We start from the raw sequence: 21,390 nt of genomic DNA, 5'->3' as shown, positions 1-21,390 counted from the left end.
GTCATATAAAAAATTTCAAGGGAGGTAAACTTCCATTTTGCTGTTCTTTAAGAAATTTCTGTGTTTTAATAGGATTGCAGAAAATTTCTTAACCAGGTGAATGGCATGCTGGGAGACAAAAGGAGGTAAAATGGAATATCTTAAGCTAAAACATTTTCTTTCTTTTTTTAATGGCTATTCATCACCTTTTTAACACATTATGTTTGTCTTAGATAACGGCTTGAAGAAACTGTTCACTAAAGAAAGAGCATTCATTTGAAAAGATTCTTAAACAATAGGATCTGTTGGTATATGTTACTTTATTGATTTAGGAGGTAATGATCAATGAGAATATCTGCTAGAGAAATAGGTAATGAAAAGGAAAGAAAATACGAACTTTTCCTCATCTGTATGATCACATGCTCTGTGTGTTAATTTTATGTTATGACAGTAAAGAGGTTGAATATCATTCTTAAAATATCAGCAGATAAGGTGGAAGTATGAACATAGTGACTAGAGGTCTGAGGCTACTATAATTGAGAGAATGTTTAAAATTTCATGTTATCTCTGTTGGGGAAGAAGTGAAGTCAGGTGTCTGCTCTTTTGGTTATTTTGATCTTTTATTGTGCTGAGAAAGCAGTCAGGTTGCTGTGCTCAGGTATGCAAAATTTATTTACAGCAGTTTAGGATACTTGACAAAATATCCTTTTCTTACAGGGTTTTTACATATCCATGTTTATCAGCAGCTCTTGATGAATATGAGGTAAGTTACAGGCTTAATCATATATCCATGGATTTTCCTTTGTGCACCTGAAGAATTTCTTTGCCTTCTAGTTAAGAAAAAATAATGTTTTTTTCCAGGAGTATACAGATGTGCAGGTATTTAAAGTCTGTCACGTTGTAACACAAAGCCTGTTAGCTGGTGTAAGTCATTGCTTTCAGCTCTTACTCTTTGTTTTGTTCTGTTTTAGCTACAGATACCGTTGGATGAAAATCTTGAAGAATTTTGGATTGATTTCAACGTTGGTAGCAGAAGTATATCTTTCTATGTGGCAGCAGATGATGCAGTAAGCTAATTTTTGTCCATCATACTAGATTGGTCTGAGACAGTAGATACGTATTCTTTACGGGTATCAAATTTATTTTCCCATATCAACATGTTAAAGCTATGTGTACATTTAATATGGAGGCGAGGAAAAAATCTTAACTTGGTGTACCTATTTAGATCAAACAGTTTCCAAGTAATGAGTTTCAGATACTCTTTGCAAACAGTTTAACATATGCATACATGAACAAGAAGCCATTTCACAAAATTGCAGTTGTTTTTGTAGGTGAGACTTAATGTCTCTACCAAAGCTCTTCCAAAACACTGTTTGCTCTAAAAAATAAAGCACGTGCTTATTGTGCTCATTGTCAGTCCTTACAAGGATTAAAAAAGTTGAAAATTTGTCTTCTTGGAATAACTTCCTGAACATTGCACTTTGAATTGCAATATAATGCTTTTCTGTCTTTTAAAATACATATTTTTCTTACAAGGATTATCACTGGGAAACAGTCATTATACCAGAAGAAGAGGTAGACCAGTACAGCCTAGAAGGTATTGGCACTCAAAAAGCATGACCTTTTGTTACACATTAACTTGGATTAATCCTAAAGTACTGACTCAATCCTCAGCAGATCCTCAGCAAATCAAAATTCCAAATTAAAATATAGGCATTTTGTCAGGGATAAAATTACATTTTAGACATGCAGATGTGATTTTATTCAAATAGCGTCTTATAGGTATTTCAGTACAAAATTATGTGTAAGACAGTAACATTTAATAACGTTCCATTTAAACTAGTTTGAATAGTTTTGTAAATTCTCCAGTTTATCTGCAGCTATAGTAAATAACTTTGAAAGGAAATTCTACAGGATACTATCTGTAGGGAATAAGGATAAGGAAATTTCTACGGGATAATATAGAGAATTTCTTAAAGATGGAATCTTGAAGTATTTCACTAAAAATATATTGTAGGCTAGAGTGAATTAAATAAAATCTACATTTTAATAGCTGAACTGAAGAAAGCAAGTAAGTTTCATGTATTTACAAACATTTATGAGATGTTACTAAACTGTAATGAAACTGCTTTTCAAATTTTGGTGGGTTTTTTTTTTCCAGAAAAGGATTCAAAGAAATTATTAACAATAGCTCTGAAAAGGCCAGTGCACGTTGGAAATCAAGAAGGAGAGAAATTCTTCTTATATTTTGATTCTATCTTGGAAATCAGAGATGTAACCAGAAAGATTTATGGTCTTAATAAATGTAAGGTAAGATTTGAACACCTTTTGAATAATTGACTGATTCAAGATAAATGTCTCCTTGCCACATAAACGTTGTTATAGCTGTGATTATTGTTGTTTGTATGTACCAACAGTTTTCGATTAGTATCATCAATACAGAGCACCATTTCTGCTATAGTAAGCCTTGGTAAGGATGCCTAATAAGGACACAAGAAAATGGCCTCATATTTTACGGGGGGGGGAGGTTTAGATTGGATATTAGGAAAAATTCCTTGCCTAAGAGGGTTGTGAAACATTGGAACAGGCTGCTCAGGGGGGTGGTGGAGTCACTGTCCCTGGAGGTATTTAAAAGACATGTAGCTGTGGTGCCTGGGGGACATGGTTTAGTGGTGGACTTTGCAACACTGGGTTAACAGTTGGACTTGAAGCAAATTCTGCATGTATAAATTTCCACAGACACAAGAACTGTGTAAAGAACTGTGCTTTCAAATATGGAAGGCTCTCAGAAATGATTCCTTAGCTATCCCACTTCTACAATGTGCTTACCACTCTTGTGAATTTACTCCTTTAGTAAACTTTTAATAAGCTGTAGCTTACTCCCTTTGCTTGTGGCAAACTGCTTTGCTCTGAACTCTGAGAAACTTGTGAGGAATGGAAGTGCTTTGAGCTTGTGAGCTTGTAGAATCTGTTTTCCGCTGTAACCTGATTGCAGACACATATCATCTGACTTAATTTTGTTTCTGTTTCTGGTTTTAAAAAAAGTGAGCAAAGTGTGTATTTTACGTAGATGGTTACTCACTTTGTAGGATTTTAGTAAGAAGCGGTCTGCATCAGTTGCCAGAACAAGCGTACATGTCGTCTTTGATGAAAGCGGATCACAGGTATTTGACTTCAGTATGCCAAGATTCTTGTTTTCATGGGGTTTATATTTTGTCTGATTATTAGCTAATTTATGATCGTTCAGCATAAAAACAGGAACTTGCAAAATGCCAATAAGATTACTCATAAACCAGTAAAGTGATTTCTTGTAAGCATGTATTGTGTATTTGGGGAGATAATAATTTTAATATCTAAATCTTGGAATAAATCAGGCAAATATACACAAGTGCATTTTTTTTTTACGTAAGTTGTGATTTGGTAACTCATCCTAGTTAGCGAAAATAACAGGTTGGATGTATTTAAAACTAGAAGCACATAAGCTCTGAATTTATCAATAAATCAGAATAAGCTCTGATTTATCAAAATCTAGAGTAAGGAATGTGATGCTTAAGGGTAAAGAGTTACTCTGTGTGTTGGTATAAATATAAAATATCAGACATGATAACATCAAGACATTGTATAAAAATTTAAATAATGCAAAATATTATATAGGTTCTGGTACCAGAAAGTCAGTTGTCACCAGAAAAATCTGAAGAGGAGGACAAACTCAGTAAGTACAAAACCCATCAACTTCCTGGATCTTTGAGGACTCTGAATAAAAGTACCAGTCAGGAAAACTGCAGAGGTGGTTCCTCCAAGGTAAGTAGGATTATCAAGGCAGAGGGCATAAAAAAAAAAATACAAGTCAGTTTAAGTATATAAATACTTAATGATACTAAATGATAGCTTTGCAGAAACTCCTGGGAATCATCTTGGCTACTTTGATTGTTTGCAAGGGCTGGGATTTGGCCATACTTTATTGAATTAATTCAAAAGACAGTAATCACCATCACTGATCTCTGCTCAAAAACATTAGTTTTGAGTATTATATAATTCAAGTATTTTGCTGAACTTTCTCTAAAAAGGGAACTGCATAAAAATCACATTACATTGCTTTGTGCATCAACAGCAATTGACATTCCGATAATACAGTGTCAGAAGACTCTGGAGATAGAATTTGTCTTGTCTTTCTTAAATCTGTGTATTATGGTCCAGTTTTTCTGTTCCCCAAGATAACTACGTCTTGTAAAAGGAAAGTGTCTGAAGCATCTGTGATTATTCCTGGAAAATTTTCCACAAGAAGTCCACTGGTATTTCTTAGCACATGTAAGTTTCCAAGTACTTTCAGAGGAAAAACATACTATAAATCATCTTTGAATACAAGCATAAACTGTGGTCCTTTGCAGAGCAGGAAATTAAAAGTAAACCTTATAAATTTTCTTCACAGGTGCTTTAAAATTGAAGTTTTTAAACTAGGCCACTTGCTGCTGGTCTGTAGACATGATGCAGGGTAGTAGCTGCGCATGCATTCCAAATAGCCAAAGACCACCTATTGTTGTTAGTTCTGCTGTCAGTCAGCTGCTTGTGCCGGAGCAAGCTGAGAAGTTGGCAGTCGATCAGAAGATGTAAAAATGGATGGGTTTACATCTCTCTTCTCACATTCTCTTGGTTTAAAGACTCCTCAGCAATGCTTTTTATAGCAGTGGCAGCGGAAAATCAGCTTTCTCCAATGTGTACATCTATCACTTGCATTTTACTGTTATCTAAAAACTGTATGTGTTTCTTAAAGGGGCAGTTGATTATGGGGCTAGTGAGCAAGGTGGGATCCACTGCCAGGTTGAGTTACAGGTCCAGTGCCAATAATGCTTATGTCAGAAGTGCTTCTTGCAGAACAGGATAAGAGAGACTTCATCACAAATAGGAGTTCTTACTTTCCTGCTAATAGTCTTACTGTAACAGATATGTAATACTTTCTACAAGGAAGAGATTTATAAGACAAAGAAAGACCAGTTAAAGGCTGGAGATGCAACTAGTGGCAGAACAGCAGGACTGACAAGCTTAATTTTCCTGCTTTAACCGTCTCGGATGCATGAGTATCCATAGTTATGTATAACCGTGTATCATGTATAAATTAAGAGTACCAGAGGCTAGAAAAGAAAGCATTTTCAGATTGGAATGGAACAAGATTTAGAACTTAATGTGACTTTTTCTTTTTGGAACTTAGCCAGTCTATTAAAGCAAAAATATATTCCAGTAAAATCTTTAAATAGATGACCAACTATTTTTCACCAGAGCCAGCCTCTAAAAGCATTGTTTACCTCCACACATCCCCAGTTGATGGGCTTGTTAACCTCCATTTAACTCAATTGAAAACAATAGAATTAGAAAAGGTACACGAGGTGATACAAGCACTAGCTATTTTTTAATGTTTATGGAATAGATGTTATTATGGACAAAACTTTTCATATTGATATGACAGACACAGGAATTTTAATAGAAGAAATGGTAGAATTCTAACATGTTTCTGGTTTGTCTTCAGCCACTCCTTGCAAAGGACGATTTAAATTACCTTTGGAAATGATGAGCTCTGCTGAAAGGTCTAACAGTACAGTAAATGAGACCAGAACAAAGAACTTCTATCAAGAACCTACTGGAGTATGCATGTCATCTGTAGCTAAGTCTTTTACTTAGAGTAACATTAAATTCTACTCTAGTTTGTTCCTAATTAATATTTTAAAAATCTAAGAGTTTTGCAGTCAGCAACTCACTTTTGGAAAATAGTGTGTTTACTTCATTGCATAATCACAGTATCACAGTATGTTAGAGATTGGAAGGGACCTCGAAAGATCATCTAGCCCAATCCCCCTGCCGGAGCAGGAACACCTAGATAAGGTTACACAGGAACGTGTCCAGGCGAGTTTTGAATGTCTCCAGGGAAGGAGACTCCACAGCCTCCCTGGGCAGCCTGTTCCAGCGTTCCGTCACCCTCACTGAGAAGAAGTTTCTTCTCAAGTTTAAGTGGAACCTCTTGTGTTCCAGTTTGTACCCATTACCCCTTGTCCTATCATTGTTTGCCACTGAGTAGAGCCTGGCTCCATCCTCGTGACACTCCCCCTTTATATACACTAGTAAGGTCACCCCTCAGTCTCCTCTTCTCTAAACTATAGAGACCCAGCTCCCTCAGTCTTTCCTCATAAGGGAGATGCTCCACTCCCTTAATCATCTTAGTTGCCCTAAGATGTTTTCTTGACCTCTGGATTTCAGGTTTAAAATGTCTAAAGTCAGATGGAAATCTTCCAGAATTAGCTAAAATTTGTAGTCACTCCTTAGTTCTGACCCCAGAGTTAATTGCATTTATTAGGCCACAATTTTTCCTTTGTATATAATATGAAAATGGAGTATGCACAGAATCCCAAATTAATTATGCAGTGTTGAAATACCCCTAAAAGCATACATTCAGTTGTAGCTGTGACATATTAATGCCTTCAGGTTACAGTATTTATCGTATTAGGTTTAGTACATTTTTTTATTAGGCATTCACTAAGATCAAACAAAAATACATAGGTGTCACAGAACTGCAGTTTGGGTATATGTTTTTTTGCTTGTGTTCCAGTTGAACAAAGACTACAAAGTATCATCTTTATTTTATTCCTGCCTCTAAATATCTTTCTGGATGAAATTCAGATCCAGTCCCAGACTGTAGGATTCTGAAGCATTTTTTGCTATAGAAAAACACTTTAACATATAAAATGTGTGGTTTAGAATATTTCAAGTGCTACTTTCTATGAGAATTTTCCTTCTTTTGTGTTTATGGATTGTAGTTGTTTACTGTTACTACTTGTGCTTTCCAGAGTGAGCAGCCACGTACACAGAACTTGTCTAGTGAAACAGAACAGAAAATCAGGAAATCAAGTATGAGAAATGAGTCAAAACCCCCTGAAAAGGTACTTGAATCAGCACTTGTCTGACATGAAAAATAATTTCATACTTTATTAGGGAAAATGAAAGTTCATGAGATTCTACTGCCTCTAGTTCTACACTAATATTTTCTTTTGTGTATTAATCCCACTGTAGCAAACGTGTGCTAAAGAAGTTTTAGAAATGGTGCAAGAGGCAAAAGTTGGGGCCACACAAAAGCAAACCTTAGGCAAGTAATTATCCAGGTGTTGATAGTCTTTACTTTAAAATTTAAACCTTTTAAAAATGATTTTAATTTTGTCCATTTCCTTTGTAATAATTGATACCCGATTAATGTCTCATTTAGATGAAGTGTTAGATATTGTTCCTGATTCTCAGCCAGTAGGGAGAAGCAACAAACCTTTGTAAGTATTGGAAAAGAATGTCAAGTCACTGTTGTCCCTCACCTTGAAGGGACATGACTGCTTCATGAATGGTACTAGTCTGTCTTAATCAAAAGAATGGGTGAATCTGTTGATGAAAATACTACTCACTAACACAGTCTAGAGTAGGAGTTTAAGTAAGCCTTAGTGGTAGGAGAGTAATTTAGATGACATCAGAAGGTGAAATACAAGTGACACATGGGTTTATGTAAGTGAAATGTGCCATAAAAAGTAGTAAATTTGACACATCATATCTACCTAGGTTCAAGGTTTAATGGTGGCTGTAGGATGTTGTTGCCTTTTTGAAGTTGACTTAAAAATACATCTTCTTTCCGAAGATTTGCCACTTTACAAGGTGTTGGCTACTTGAACAGTGCTAGCAAGCTTAGGTATTGCTCTAAAATGCATTGATAGCTACAAGATAGCACTGTTTTCCTATTTTTGATGCATGTTTGTTATAATAAAGACTCACTTTCTGCAGTTCACTGATAATAACATGTTATTACTTTTGTTAGGCTTCCTTGTGTTTTAGAGAGTTCTTTTGATAAAAGCAAAACATGGAAAAAAAGAGCATGCTCTGTTCCTGAGAAGAATATAACAATGGGTGGCAAGCAGAAGCTGAATCAATCATTGGAACGTATGTCCCATCCAGTTTATGTTCACACTTTGTTAACCATTAGCATTAAAGTGTTTTAGATGAAATTTGGACCTACAGCTGTGCTTTTTATTTTGATCTTGTATTAGTTTCTGTTGTTAGTGAATGAGCTATGAAATAAAAAGCATTTTTTGGTGTTTGTTTTTTTTTTAAGTATCTCAAGATAAAGAAATTATAAAAAAGAGAAGAAAACCAAGAAAATTTAGTTTATATCATATTGGAAGAAAACAGCAAAATATTTAGTAATTAGTCATTTGGAAGAGAAACTCAAGTACAGAAGGGAAAAAACTACTACTGAAATATCATTTAAAACATTTCTTTCAGCTAGAGTGTCTGAAACATCTTTGCATTCTGGTTTTACAAAGGAGGAATCTGATGTTCCCTTTAGAAAAGAGACTGCAAATCCAAAAGCATCAAACACGGTGGGAGCTTCTTACCTTCATTTTTTTTTTGACTTGCAGTTAAGAGAATTATCAAATTTTCAGTGTTTCAGAATTTGGTTTTACCTTCATTTAGTCACAAACTTATTTTTAATTGATTTTTCACTAATACCAAGTGCATTAAATACCATCAGCTTCACTCTGCTTTTTCAGTGTGACCTGTGTAAGATTAGTTTACTCTGAATTTATTTTTAGTGATCATCTTTTTACAAAATAATTCTTAACTGAGCACCGACTTGTGCTTCTCATGTACTTTTTTGTTTACTTTTGAATGTTACAGTACCCAAACCCACAACATGGAAGAGTTCTGCTAAACCAATGTTTCATTACTCACTGTTTGAGTAATGCAAGGGAAAATAGTTTTTGAAGGATTGATAGTACATCTTGAAGGCATTTAGGAAAGTTGAGGTGACTGCTGGGAATCTGTAGTTCTGTTTTTAACTTTGTCCTTCTGTTAAATGGGTTCAAAGTTGACTCTTAAATTCTATTTTTGTAGAAAACAAAGTCTAAAGAAATGACAGATGCTGCAAAATCACTAATTAGTAAAATCAGTGACCGATATAAAGTAAAGACAGATGAGAAAAGCAAAGCAAGAGACTCCTTGGGTTGTAACAGGTATGATGGGAACTATTAATTTACTTTCGTGCTTGTTCTTCTTGTGCCTATGGTTTTATCTGTGATCTACTCCTCTGTCTACAGTTGTTTCACATCCTGCTTTCATATGAATCATTTATTCATTTCTGATAAACACTGTTACACTGAGGAGTAGGAATCTAGTAGTCATACAGTTCCAGTAGCTGAAATAACTAAAAGGCTGTTAGAAACTGTTCAGTGGTTTGTTGCTCATTCATTCATAACATGTTAAGTGAAGAGAAATCAGCAGGTATGGTTCATGGGCACTGCACATGGCTGTCTCCGTTCCATCATCATAGTTTGGGGGTCAAACTTGGATTCAGTCATCAACCTTCTGATCATCTAAAACTCCTAGTTGCCCTGAAACTAACAGTTGACTGTTAGTTTAAATTTAACAAATTCTTAAATAAGAAAATCAGTCTTTCCTTGCTAGAACTGATGTTTGGAAATACACTCTGCATGTAATTACATGCTCCCCATGTTTGATTAGAATCATAGAATCATGAATAGTTAAGGTTGGAAAGGACCTTAAGATCATCTAGTTCAAACCCTCTGCCATGGGCAGGGACATCTCACACTAAACCATGTCACCCAAGGCTCTGTCCAGCCTGGCCTTGAACACCGCCAGGGATGGAGCGTTCACAGCTTCCCTGGGCAGCCCATTCCAGTGCCTCACCACCATTACAGTAAAGAGCTTCTTCCTTATATCCAATCTAAACTTCCCCTGTTCAAGTTTTAACCCATTACCCGTTTGTAACTGAGTGATGAAGGACTGGAACAGTGAGGCTCTGTCACTTTTTAAATGGTTTGGATAGCAACTTGGAAGCCATGCAGAACTTTCAGTATAGCTGTATGAGCTGGAATCAGTTTTTTTTAGAGCACAGAAAAGAAAGGGTCTGGTCTCTCTTAATCCACTTAGGTTTGTATTTAAATGCCTGAATAAATTTGTTGTGTTTGATAAGGCTTTTATTATATATAAGCAGTATTCTAAATGCATATATTCTAATTGTCATTCAACAAAATGTGTCCTTACTTTTTAGGCCACATTTAAATAAATCCTGTATCTTTAAGGTAATACATTGCTTTTGTTGGAAATATTTTTCATATCTGATATATGTACCTAGGGTGATAGTAGTAGATGTAAACCAAAAGTTCACAAATACCTCTGAATGTTAAATATCTATAGATGTTCATTATGCATTGACTGTATATACTTAATATACTTTTTATTTATTTACTTATGTGGAATAATATTTTTACAGACAGCTGTTAGCCACTGAAACCCAAAGTAATTTCTGTTTACATATTATAGAACTGAATCTGTTCACTTTGAATATGGCAATGCTAAATATTTAGAATAAAAGTATTGTCATAAATGATATTACAGAATCCTTGAATGAGATATAGCCAGAACAGAAATTAGGATAATGGGGGGGGGAGGGAGGGGAGTGGGGGGATGGTTCTGAGGGTTTGTTGATATCCTTAAAAGTTAAATTCTAAAAGATTAATTTCTGTTAGCCCTTGTCCCCTTTTGCCTCGTTGTACTGCTGCTAATCAAGTGAGGGTCTGAGGTTTTTCATATGTTATGGATGAAGAACTTTGTGAGGTGACTGTACATGAAACCATAGTCCATATATGGCATAGGAGTTAACTTTTTCTTTATATATAGGATGAAGTTCAGGATAGAAAGCTGAAAAACTCTGCTTTTCTTAATATAACAGCTGGTCCTATTGTGTAAGTAGCTAAAACATTTTCAAACAAAATTTGCAGGTACTCAACTTTGTGGAAAGTTCACAATTCAGTCACAAAACTGATCTCTGTGTCTCTTTGACAGGGATGATGTCTACAACTTTAACATCAGTGGGTTTGATGAGCCTACAATAAAGCTTGGAGTAAGAATATAACTGAAACTGATATGAATAGAATATAAAGGAACTCAGGCAACTGAAAGTATTGTTAACATCTAAAAATTCAAATCATATCACTGAACTAAGTGGGGGAAAATGTTTGCTGTGTAAATATCTTACACTTAAAGCTATAACAGTGTTTTCCTGCATTAAGAATCAAACTCTTAGGAGTATCATTATTTTTCAATTATCCTGTTACCCTGAAAGTGTTATTGCCATCCTTCTGATCCCCATTGTAAAGACATCTTTGCCCAGATGTTTGAGTGAAAAGGGAATGGAGCTAAGATAGAAGCAAAAGACAAGGAAAGATAGTTTTGCTCCTTACGGCTCGCAGGAACCTGCTGGAATGGTGAAAGTAGCAAAGCAAGTGAATGGGAACTCATTTATTAGTTTGAGACAGTGAAAACTTCAGTCATTGCCACTTGGTTCTGTTCTTAAATGATTTCAAAGACAGAAATTAATCATCACAAGTTAGTTGCTGAGTATAAAAAGCAAGCAGATAAAAAAACCTTGTAGCTTTTACTGGGGTGGACTTTTTAGTTTTGTTAAAATTGCATAAATGAAAATCTCCACTTGTTTCTTATTTATTTACATTTTCAGATGAAAGAATTGCATGTTACTGAAGTGAGCGCTCATACAGATTCAAACAAAAAAGGGTAGGGATGTGCTATTTTGTCTAGTCTACTGATTATCAGGAATAGTACTGTTTGCATTCAGCAGCATTCTGTTATGAAAATCCAGGGAATGTATGCATGACAGTAATAGCTTGACTGTATTAGTTTTCAAGCAATAAACATAGCTGCTGTGGCCTCATGATTTTCCTCTGGGAAGCTGACTAAAAAGAAAGAACGTGTTTCATGAAGAAAACAGCTCCAGTTCTCTTCATAGAATACTACAGGGATAGAAACTCTTGATTAGAGGGGGGAGGTTTTTATGATTGGCCTGCAAAGAGGCATATCCTTACTGTATGTTCTCATGGATCATTAGCAAATAAGCATCCTTTCCGGTTTGAGGTGAGCAGGTATTTCCGAAATCAATGTAAAAACAAAAAGCAGGTGCATTTATTCGAATCCTTAATCAACGTATCACATGAACAGTAGAAACACGTAGAACAAGTATTTGTAAATGTATCATTTAAAGGTGTGTCTTATTTTTCTCATTAAGGAATGCAGATGATGGTAAGACTAGCACTGAAGTGAAACAAAGAAAACAAGTAAGGCTTTTATTTTTGTGGCTCAGAATACCTTGTCTGCCTGCCTTTTCATGCCAATTATGTAAGTGAAAGGCATATGAAAAGTAAATGGATAAATGAAAAAGATGTTTTGTCTTGCAGATTACAAACAATAAAAACAAGAAGCATCTCTTCAGTGACACAGACGCAGAAACCGGAGGTGATGACTGCAAGACAGACATTAGTTGGCTACGAGAATCAAATAGAAAACCTAAAGCCCAGTTAATTGATTACAGCAGAAATAAGCACTTAGGGAAACCCATAAACACAGACAAAAGTGAGAAACTTTTTCTATATTTCTTACGAATGCTGCAGTGAGTTTGTTCATAGACGTTAATTGCACAGCATGTAATGTGCTCTGATATACAGATAAGGGTTTTTTGTCTTATTTACAATCGTAAGGAATGTTTAGATTAGCTCTAATAATTTACAGAGGTGAATTTCTAAAAAGTCTGGATTTTAACATGGAAAATGGGACAGGCAGAGGTAGTTGTGTGCAAAAAAAAAACCCTTTGGCTTTTGAAAATAATGTGTTGAAAGCAGTGTACTGAGCTAGTAAGTTTTGTGGATGTAAAAGTGATTCTGTGGCTCTACAGCTAAAACTCTGGATGTCAAACGTTTGAATATTTTGCTGATCTTTCTAACTTTATGCATTGTAACAGCAGAGAAATTGCCTGAACCTGTTTGCCACGTGGATAAACCTAAGGGCAAAAATGCAAATAAGAAAAAGGTAAATGTAAATTTGCAACTAGACTTGTAATACATATTACAAATGTTTTAACTCGCTACATAAAGTGTTTTAGAATATTTTTTCATAAATATATGCCATTTCTTCTTGCTTATTTCAAGGTCTCTTGTTGAATACAGTTTATTATTTTCAGGTACTATATTCTTTTTCTGTAATATCTAGCTAGTATTTCAGGCATAACACTGGCTATAAGTTAGAATGACTAATACATTGATTCTTTTTTAAGTTCTACTACATAAAATTACTGATGATGTCTATTTACTGCTTAATAGCCATCTACTCTTGAGTATATAGTATTCATATAATAATTCATTATGATATAATAATCGCATAATAATCATTCATATAATACCCTGAAAAGCGGTCAGTTGCTCAGTGTTGAATCTGCTTACTAATGTGCGCTTTTTTAGTAACAAAATGCCCCTGATCTACCCAAGCAAGTTCGAAGTGCCTTCTTTGAGGAGGCAGGGTTCCACTACTCCATAGATTTAGGTGGAGAGCATCTAAAGTCACTAATAGATTTGACCCTAGAAATGAGGAAGCTGTTCCCAGCATACATTTTGTGTAGAGCACTTTCCAAGAGAGCAGAAGGCCAGAGTTCTAATCTCTTCTAGTCACAGGTGTTGCACTTACATGTTTTCATCCCTTCTAATGTCAGATCCCTGGGGTACTTTCAGTGAGAACATTGCTTTGCTCTATTTCTGAACATTGCCTGCTGTGTAGAGTGGCAGTAGTAATGAAGCAGAAGGGAGACAGATAAGAAAAGGAAGACTGATTCTAGTCTGGTGGTTAAGGTGATCAGTTCAGACGTAATGATCAAGGATGCTGGTTCCTGCTCAGTGTGCAGGCTTTTGGCTTTGTTCTACTTCAAACTAGTTAGTCTCATTTAAATGCATGTGTATTTCAGAGAGGCACCTTTGGAAACCCACTGCAGCTTTGCTGTAGTTCAAAAATGGCATTTATTTTGACTCTTTTTTGACTCTTACATTCCTGACTGGACTCTGCCTGATCTACAGTGTAAATTATCTGCCTAAAATACTTAGTAGATTGATGGTTGGACTCTCCAAGACTTAGTAAAGTTACGATTTTTAGTTGTTTTGAAATAATGGATTTCAAATAATGAAACCAAGTTACCTGCCATTTATTCTTACATATTTGTTAATTATGCTGATGTAAGTTGAAGTTATTCTTATTCTTCTAAAGATGAGTAGATGTAAAAAACAGAATTCAAGAACTGATGAACCAATAAAACAAATGACCAGACAAAAATGGCCTCGAAGAGCAGCATTAGCAAAAAACTACAAAGAGCCTTCCAGTTCAGAGTCAGAGAGTGAAAGGGAGTCTTCAGCATGCATCTCTAGGGCACAGAAATCAAAAATACAGGTATGGAGTTGTACTTTATTCTTAAAAATCCGATTCTGACCTTTTTTTTTTTTTTTTGTGGTCTAGTTTGTACTTAGTGCTCCTGAATTTTGAGTGCCCAACATGAGCAACTTGAAATGAACTTTATCTCTAGTAGTGCCCTTTTTAACAATGAGTGTTTAGCTGCTAAGAAAATCAGTCCTAAATAATCTTTCAGTCATAATAGGGTTTCAGTTTCCATTCATGAAATTTATTCTGCTGCAAAGTACTACTGTGTTCTTTATTTCAAAAACATAACGAGTTCTATGGAGCCAGTTTGCTCTTTTCTGGAGTGTGATACGGATAATTCTAAACCTGTTCTGTGTAAAATAAAAAGACTGACTTGACAGGGGTATGTTAGTATATTTACTGAATACCCAAACAGGATTTCTAGTAAATTAGCGGTGACACTGGCTGCTAAAACTGTTTGCATTCTTTTAGCATAGCATTTTCCTGTATATGGATATGTCTGCAGACTTTATTGATTAGATCCTGAAGCATCAGTAATTGTTTCCAATAGTGAAGAAGTTCATAAGAATAGAAATTTGGTTCCTGAATTAAACAGATTCAATATTTACTGGTATTAGAACACCTGATATGAATTTATGCACTTCTAATGAGGTTTCTTTTGGACCTTCGGCTTGTTCAACATTACATATAGATAATATGCTCTTTACCTCTGTGTTTGTATTTTCCATATGTTTACAAATAATGTGTATATAAACTTTGTATTGTAATAGAAACGTATGCATGGAGAAAACGGGGATGATAATCAGCAAAAGGAACTCCAGAATATTTCACCTATGGAGCCAAAGAGAGTAGCAAACTATGTACCCAAAGCATTTACTGAATCAAAGAACTTTGCAGAAGAAAAGAAAATTGAAATTCCCTCACTTGAGAGTCCTGCGTCTCTTGAGATCATGACATGTGGGTATTTTTACTTTATAGCACCACTGTATCAAAAGTTGAAGCTTAAATGAGGATTATCATAGTAGTACAATTTTACATTTATTTCATCTTTTAAAGATATCCCCTAATTCAGTGTGTAGCACATAATTTAAGGAAGTGTATTAACATGTCACTAACACTTTTATAGTTTGGTGCAGTTATTTGACGTCGGCATAGTATAGAAGTGCAATACAGAAGTGTTACAATGAATGTGGTAACTGCTAAAATAGTGCAGGGAGTGCAAAAAGTGGAAGTGTGGGAAGCTGTATGCCAACACTTGAAGTGAAATTCCACAGATCTAAGATGGGCAAATACCTAGAGTCGCAGCAGTTAGCAATATGGAGCTTTAACTTACCTTTTTCAACTTTCATTCCTTGTGCTGACAGTTAAGTAACTGTTTTCTAGGTACTGAAAGAATATCGGGAGATGTTACTCAAGAACATACTGGCAGTGAAGGATCACTTGGTCTTCAGGAGTCAACACCAGAAAAAGCAGAAATGTTGAACTTTGAGAAAGGAATCTCTCCCAGTGATTTTCATCCCCAGAAAAAGAACTTTCAAAGTCTGTGTCTAAATCAGTCCCCTGAGTTGCCTGCTAAAAAGTTAACATTTGGAAATATAAGTTTCTCACCAGCTTTAAGTGAAGCATCTTTGGTAAGAATATTGAAATTACTCTACAGTTACTTTAACTGAAAATTATTCCATTCAGCTGCCAACTGCTTTATGCTTTTTGTACATCTCCTCTCAATTATTATGTTTTGTTAATGTGTAGCACAGCTTACCAACATACAAAGCTGTCAATGGAAAACTTGCAAAGGGATCTGCATGCAAAACACATGATAATAATGAAGATTCAAGTTTCAGACATTGCTTTTTGGACACATGTTCTATTAAAGGAAAACTACGTGATACGACTAAACCTACCACCAAAAGTAGAGAGGAGGTATGTTACTAAAGCCTTTGCGCTCCAGAAATGAGCAGCCATTATTCCTCTATTTTATCTACTTTACACATGGGGATGTTTAAGGGTAATGCATCTTTCTTAATGTTAAACACCATATATAGTGTTTACTTGTGACCTTCTTGGAAAATCTTACTAGTTATTGTTTAAACATTTGAGATAAGTTAGGGAATTGTTTGTCACTTGGATACAAAGGAAGAAGTTCAGTGATAATTAGTGTCTTAAACAACTGGAAGTAAATATTTTCCTCTGGATTTTCAATAGAAAAGAAACAGTTTTTCACAAATTAAAGAATTGTGACATATGTATAGAAAAATTCTTGAGGTGGGAAAGTGCTCTTACAGTTTTAGCATTAGTGTACTGCTCAATATAATAACTATTGTGGCATTGGCATATAAACTGAAACTGCTGTATGCCTTCAGACCACTGCTTCTGAGTACTTCTTCTGGTGAAAAAAGCACTAATGACTTCTTTACAAAATTCTTCTGTTTGAGGTCTATTGCAGGAAACAGTTAGACCTTATTGGTCACTTGAGGTACTGCTATCATTAATGATCAGTGTGGTGAAGTTGTTTATACTTTCATCTAGTGCAACTTAGTAGCAATTCATGCAGTGATTCTTTTTTCTTCATCCAAACTGTAGTGTGTTCATGTGCCTGGTATAATGAAAAGCAACACAAATGTAGGTTTCTGAAGGTGCTTGAGTTTGGAAGTTAATCAGTGACTTTTCTTTCAGGATTGTGTAGCACCAACTCCATCATCTGCTTCCAGTGGAAGTAAAGTGCAGTCTTGGAGTGAAGAACCTTATGCCCCCATGCATGAGTCAGGTACAGACATTTCATTTTAAGCAGAAGACTTTCTACATGTGTCTGTGGAGGTTAAGAAAAATGTTCATTTGTCATAAAAATATGACTCCAGTTCTTAAATTATGTTTTCTTTTACATATTTTCAGTATTGTCCCATGTCTGCTCTCTTTTTCATTTTCTGCATTGTTTTAATTATCCCATTCAAGAAAAAATAAAAATTGGGCTCCAAAATGCAGTTACTGTAAAGAGTTAGTTGTGCTCTTAAGATACAGATTAAGATTTCTTTTGATACTGGAAGAAAAGTGGGGCTAAGTGGTATCAGGAAAAGAGAGCTTAGCATGAATCTCTTTAATGAACAAGTCCTGAATGAGTCAAAGAGTTCTGTGTTCCTTGAAATCGTGCTGTTCATTGACATCAAGTTCTCCTATCACTGAATGAAGGATTACTCCATGAAGGTAATGTTAATTAATTTTTATATAATTCTCGAGCTTTAAAGCCAGATATTCCTAAAGTTTGGCACTCCTTTATCCTCCCACGTGATTATTCTCAATAATCCTAATAAGCAGCTTTGTTTTCATGTTTATTAAAGGACCAACTATACAGCCATTTCTCAAACGAAGGTACCACAGTGATGCAGAAAGCAATTCTGATGAAGCAGAAACAAGCAAAGAGAAGGAAAAGAAAGGAAAGAGAAGAACAAAGTTACAGCCTAGAGAAATATTTAAAACAGAGAGTGCTGCTACTTACAGAGGCTAGTTACAGAGTGAAAGCTGTGCTTGTGCAGAAGTTTAAAATAACAAAGTTCTAACAATAAAAGAGAGTATCCATTCAAAAACCTTTTATGTGCTTAAAAAAAGAAATTAAAAAAAATCTAAATATTTAGAGCCTATATCCATTAAAAAAAATTTACATGAAAACAGAAACTGGTCTCAGCCATTTAATATCTGAGCCATTTCAGATATCTGTATATAATAAAAGCTGTTATAGGCCCTTTTGTAACTTCAGATAGGATACTTCTTTCTGAATTGTAACATTATCTTGTTTTTACTTCAGTGTCTGAAAGCATATCTCCTGTATCTGCAAATGATCTGTCTGGTTTGGATGGGGAAATCTGGGAGCCTGGTTGTTCAACTATCAGTATCTGTCAGAAGCTCCAAAAAGAATTTACTAAGAAATTTGAGGCAAGATATTTCATATACAATATTAGTTGTCTGAGTACATGCGCATATAAATGATAGCTTGTAGTACACTACAGCATTTGCTTAAAAGGTCATGAAAACAGCTATGTGCATAGAACTTCAGGAAATCATAAAATTCCAACTTTCCTTTTATGCCTTTTTCAGTTCCTTTATGTATGTGACTTTCCAACGATTTTCTTTCCGGGTCCGCTTTGTTTTTTATCATGTGTGTAGTTTCAAAACAAGTGTATGTATTTAAAGGAGTGATCATACTGCATTTTGATTTTTTTTTTTTTTTAATTATGAAAGCCATGAATGAAGTTCCTTTGCAAAAAGGAAAACATGAGCCTGAATAATGTATTTGTTAATCATGGACAGCTACACGCACACATCACTCATGCCATGTGTACTTATTCTAGTTTGAAAAATGTGTTTTTCAAACAATGTACTTCTAATTAAGTATATTATTTAATTCTGTATATGTACATAATGTACTTCTATTTAAGTACATTAAAATTAGGTAGTTTTATTAAAAAATGTAAAGCTATCTTACATTTCATAATGGAAAGCTTTTCCTTCAAAGACAGGGAGATGATAAAAAAGGGGGATTTTGCTCAGTATGATCTGTGATACTGAGCAATTACAGTACTAAACATGCTTCAGGGTTGGTTTTTTTGGTTTGTTTTTTTTTTTTCTGAAGTGAAACTAATCTGAATTTAGTGTAAAAACATCCCCATAGAGCCGCTCCAGGAAAATGGATAATTTTACTAAACAGTCGCTACGAGCTGCCCATGAACATTTGTCAGCCATGAGTTTCCAGCTTCGTGAATGCAGGTCTGTAACCAAAGATTTGTTTTAAAACATGCTTGAAGTGCAGTGAATACATCCTGAAAGCAGCTGGTTTTGTTTTGGTAGGAGCAGGCAGCTGGAGGAATTCCGTTCTTCTCTCCTTGAGCAACTTGAGAATTTTGAAAATGATTCTCAGTCCCTGAAAAACATGGAAAAAGAATTCTTGGTTTGTATTTTAATTGCTTGATCATGGAGAAAAGGGAATTCTTACGGAGTCCATAGGTTGTTCATGTCAGCTTTAACTTGAGATCATTAGTTTTGATTTAAAAAGCCTTTATCATTTTGCTTAAAGTTGGGTCCCATTTCAGATAATGGGTTTGAGGTGTTTGCATTGGCTAATGCATTGCTCTTAGAATTTCTAGATCACCACTCTGTGGTTTTCTTCCTAGAACAAACTACCCCAACCAGTTTCAATGGGCTGTTTACCCCACTTCGGGAGCACTTTGTTCAGGAACAGCATGTAGGCGTTTAAACCTGATTTGCTGTGTGCTCTTGACATTGTTCCTGCTACTTGCTGTAGTGTAAAAATCAATATACAAATATTCATGTCAACACAAGACTACATTTGCTTTTTGTTTTGCTCTGAAGGCATGACTTGAATTATATGGAAGGCCTGATTAAAATGCTATGCATGTTCTTTTTCATTGTTTTGAAATTGGTAAGCAGAACAGATTTTTGCTTAAGTTGGTTCTATGAAAATGGAATTCCTGAAGTGCCTCATCCTGCCAGCTAAGCTTCTCCTCCTCCACCCATGAATCTGTGGTGACTGTGTTAGCTCCTACCCATTCTGTGCTAAGTCTGTGATTTATTCATAGAAGGTATTAATTTTAGGTCACAAAATATGAGTTCCCACTGATTGTCATCTATTAATATTTTTCTTTCCAGACCTTTTGGAAAAAACACACACATACTTTCAGTACATACATGAAAAATGAGCAGCAGAGGTTAGTAGGCTTCACTACTCCTGGGATCAGATTTGTGTTATGTTTGTTTGAAGTGTAAGTTAGGCCAACTCTGTGCAGTTTCTCTCTTCCATAGAATAGACATAGCAGATGAGATGAGAAAATTGGATTAAAATGTTATGTTACAGGAAAAATGTAATTATTCTCCATGTAAATTCTTCCACATACTTGAGGGGCTATTCCGGTAGTAACAATGATGGTATTTTTTTATGCTATTTATGCTATTTTTTTATAAATAGACTACAAATAATGGCATGTAGTTGTGGTAGGTGTGGAAAGTTCGTACGTAGTTAAGCTGTTTGAACTGCCTTTTATTTCTCTAGAATTCAGATTCTTAAAAGTTCATTTGAAAAGAACGTCTGCCATACTGGTGACTATGAAGAACATGTTTTTACTTCAGAGGTATGATGAACTTTTATTTCTTTCTTGTTCTTAACAATTCTTAAATTTTGCCAATGGATACAGCATTGACTATTTTTCTCAAAGAAAGTCTTTATACCTTTTCATTGTCAACAAATGTCCTTTAACATAACAATATTCAGTGTTTTAGGCCTAGATTTCATGTGTTAGAAGGTCTATGCAATTATCTGCAAAACTGGTGCAAGGTGTATGTGTTCTGTGGCTCTGTTTACCAGTGTTAATCATCCAAGAAAGAACACATACAAAACACGGCTCCCTTTCATTCAGAAGGTGGATGCATATGCATCTGTATCTCTGTGAGAAACTATTTAGGGAGTCGTCTTTTTGAAACGGGTTACCAGTTGTGAACACAGAAGATACATTCAGTATCTTTTTATAGATGCATCTGATGAAAGAAGAATTAAAAGGATTGCAAGAGAAGCTTCTGAAAGAAATGGTAAATGAAGTTATGTTGTCTTAATTTTTATTCATTGTTTAAGTATAGCTGTTTGAATAGTGAATTATTAAAAATTGCAATTTCTAGTCCTATATCTAAAAAAAAAAGAGTCAGAATCCAAGTGTCACAAACATGTTATAGTTGAAACCTTACCTGGGGGATGAAAGCAGCAGGTAGATTCAGACAGACTGTTTTAATTCTGAGTCTTAATATATTGAACATTGACATGGAAAAGAAAAATATCATATTTGATATGTTGAAAGCAGCACATGCTATACACCCGAATTAGAATACGTTGTGATAAATGTAATGCGTTTTATGCAGCAAGAAGAGGAGCTGTGTAATGTTCGCAGAGGATTGCAGACATTGTTTCAATCAGAAGACAGAATTCTGCAGTAATATTATCAGATACCTTCCTGAAATTCAAGGTGAATATAAATGCTCTTTTACAATGTAAAATTTGACAACTTTTGTTTTTTACTCTCAAGGGAGCTGCTGTAATGAAAGTGTATTTTC

At 35.1% G+C, this 21,390-nt stretch overlaps 1 protein-coding gene across 1 annotated transcript in view; it reads left to right on the top strand.

The window, feature by feature from the left end:
• SYCP2 (synaptonemal complex protein 2) overlaps positions 1-21,339 on the top strand; it is a 28,777-nt gene extending 7,438 nt beyond the window's left edge. The window contains exons 11-44 of the mRNA XM_061441327.1: positions 73-125; positions 697-742; positions 951-1,046; positions 1,516-1,576; positions 2,141-2,289; positions 3,069-3,143; positions 3,634-3,780; positions 4,194-4,287; positions 5,501-5,616; positions 7,036-7,108; positions 7,226-7,283; positions 7,817-7,938; positions 8,281-8,378; positions 8,893-9,011; positions 10,070-10,100; positions 10,699-10,763; positions 10,864-10,921; positions 11,537-11,592; positions 12,101-12,149; positions 12,270-12,444; positions 12,830-12,897; positions 14,119-14,298; positions 15,057-15,243; positions 15,670-15,917; positions 16,036-16,206; positions 16,960-17,050; positions 17,619-17,780; positions 18,083-18,210; positions 18,947-19,041; positions 19,123-19,222; positions 19,942-20,000; positions 20,342-20,420; positions 20,818-20,874; positions 21,199-21,339. Coding sequence (XP_061297311.1) covers positions 73-125; positions 697-742; positions 951-1,046; positions 1,516-1,576; positions 2,141-2,289; positions 3,069-3,143; positions 3,634-3,780; positions 4,194-4,287; positions 5,501-5,616; positions 7,036-7,108; positions 7,226-7,283; positions 7,817-7,938; positions 8,281-8,378; positions 8,893-9,011; positions 10,070-10,100; positions 10,699-10,763; positions 10,864-10,921; positions 11,537-11,592; positions 12,101-12,149; positions 12,270-12,444; positions 12,830-12,897; positions 14,119-14,298; positions 15,057-15,243; positions 15,670-15,917; positions 16,036-16,206; positions 16,960-17,050; positions 17,619-17,780; positions 18,083-18,210; positions 18,947-19,041; positions 19,123-19,222; positions 19,942-20,000; positions 20,342-20,420; positions 20,818-20,874; positions 21,199-21,273 — 3,441 coding nt within the window. The 3' untranslated portion in view covers positions 21,274-21,339. The remainder of the gene's footprint in view (positions 1-72; positions 126-696; positions 743-950; positions 1,047-1,515; positions 1,577-2,140; positions 2,290-3,068; positions 3,144-3,633; positions 3,781-4,193; positions 4,288-5,500; positions 5,617-7,035; positions 7,109-7,225; positions 7,284-7,816; positions 7,939-8,280; positions 8,379-8,892; positions 9,012-10,069; positions 10,101-10,698; positions 10,764-10,863; positions 10,922-11,536; positions 11,593-12,100; positions 12,150-12,269; positions 12,445-12,829; positions 12,898-14,118; positions 14,299-15,056; positions 15,244-15,669; positions 15,918-16,035; positions 16,207-16,959; positions 17,051-17,618; positions 17,781-18,082; positions 18,211-18,946; positions 19,042-19,122; positions 19,223-19,941; positions 20,001-20,341; positions 20,421-20,817; positions 20,875-21,198) is intronic.
• The last annotated feature ends 51 nt before the right edge of the window (positions 21,340-21,390 follow it).

Source organism: Pezoporus flaviventris, unplaced genomic scaffold (genome assembly GCF_033815535.1).
Source record: "Pezoporus flaviventris isolate CSIRO_AGI_PZ_B2104156 unplaced genomic scaffold, CSIRO_AGI_Pfla_v1 ptg000213l, whole genome shotgun sequence".
Lineage (NCBI taxonomy): Eukaryota > Metazoa > Chordata > Aves > Psittaciformes > Psittacidae > Pezoporus > Pezoporus flaviventris.
The sequence above is the reverse complement of the archived record's forward strand: the minus strand, read 5'-3'. Positions and strand labels throughout refer to the sequence as shown.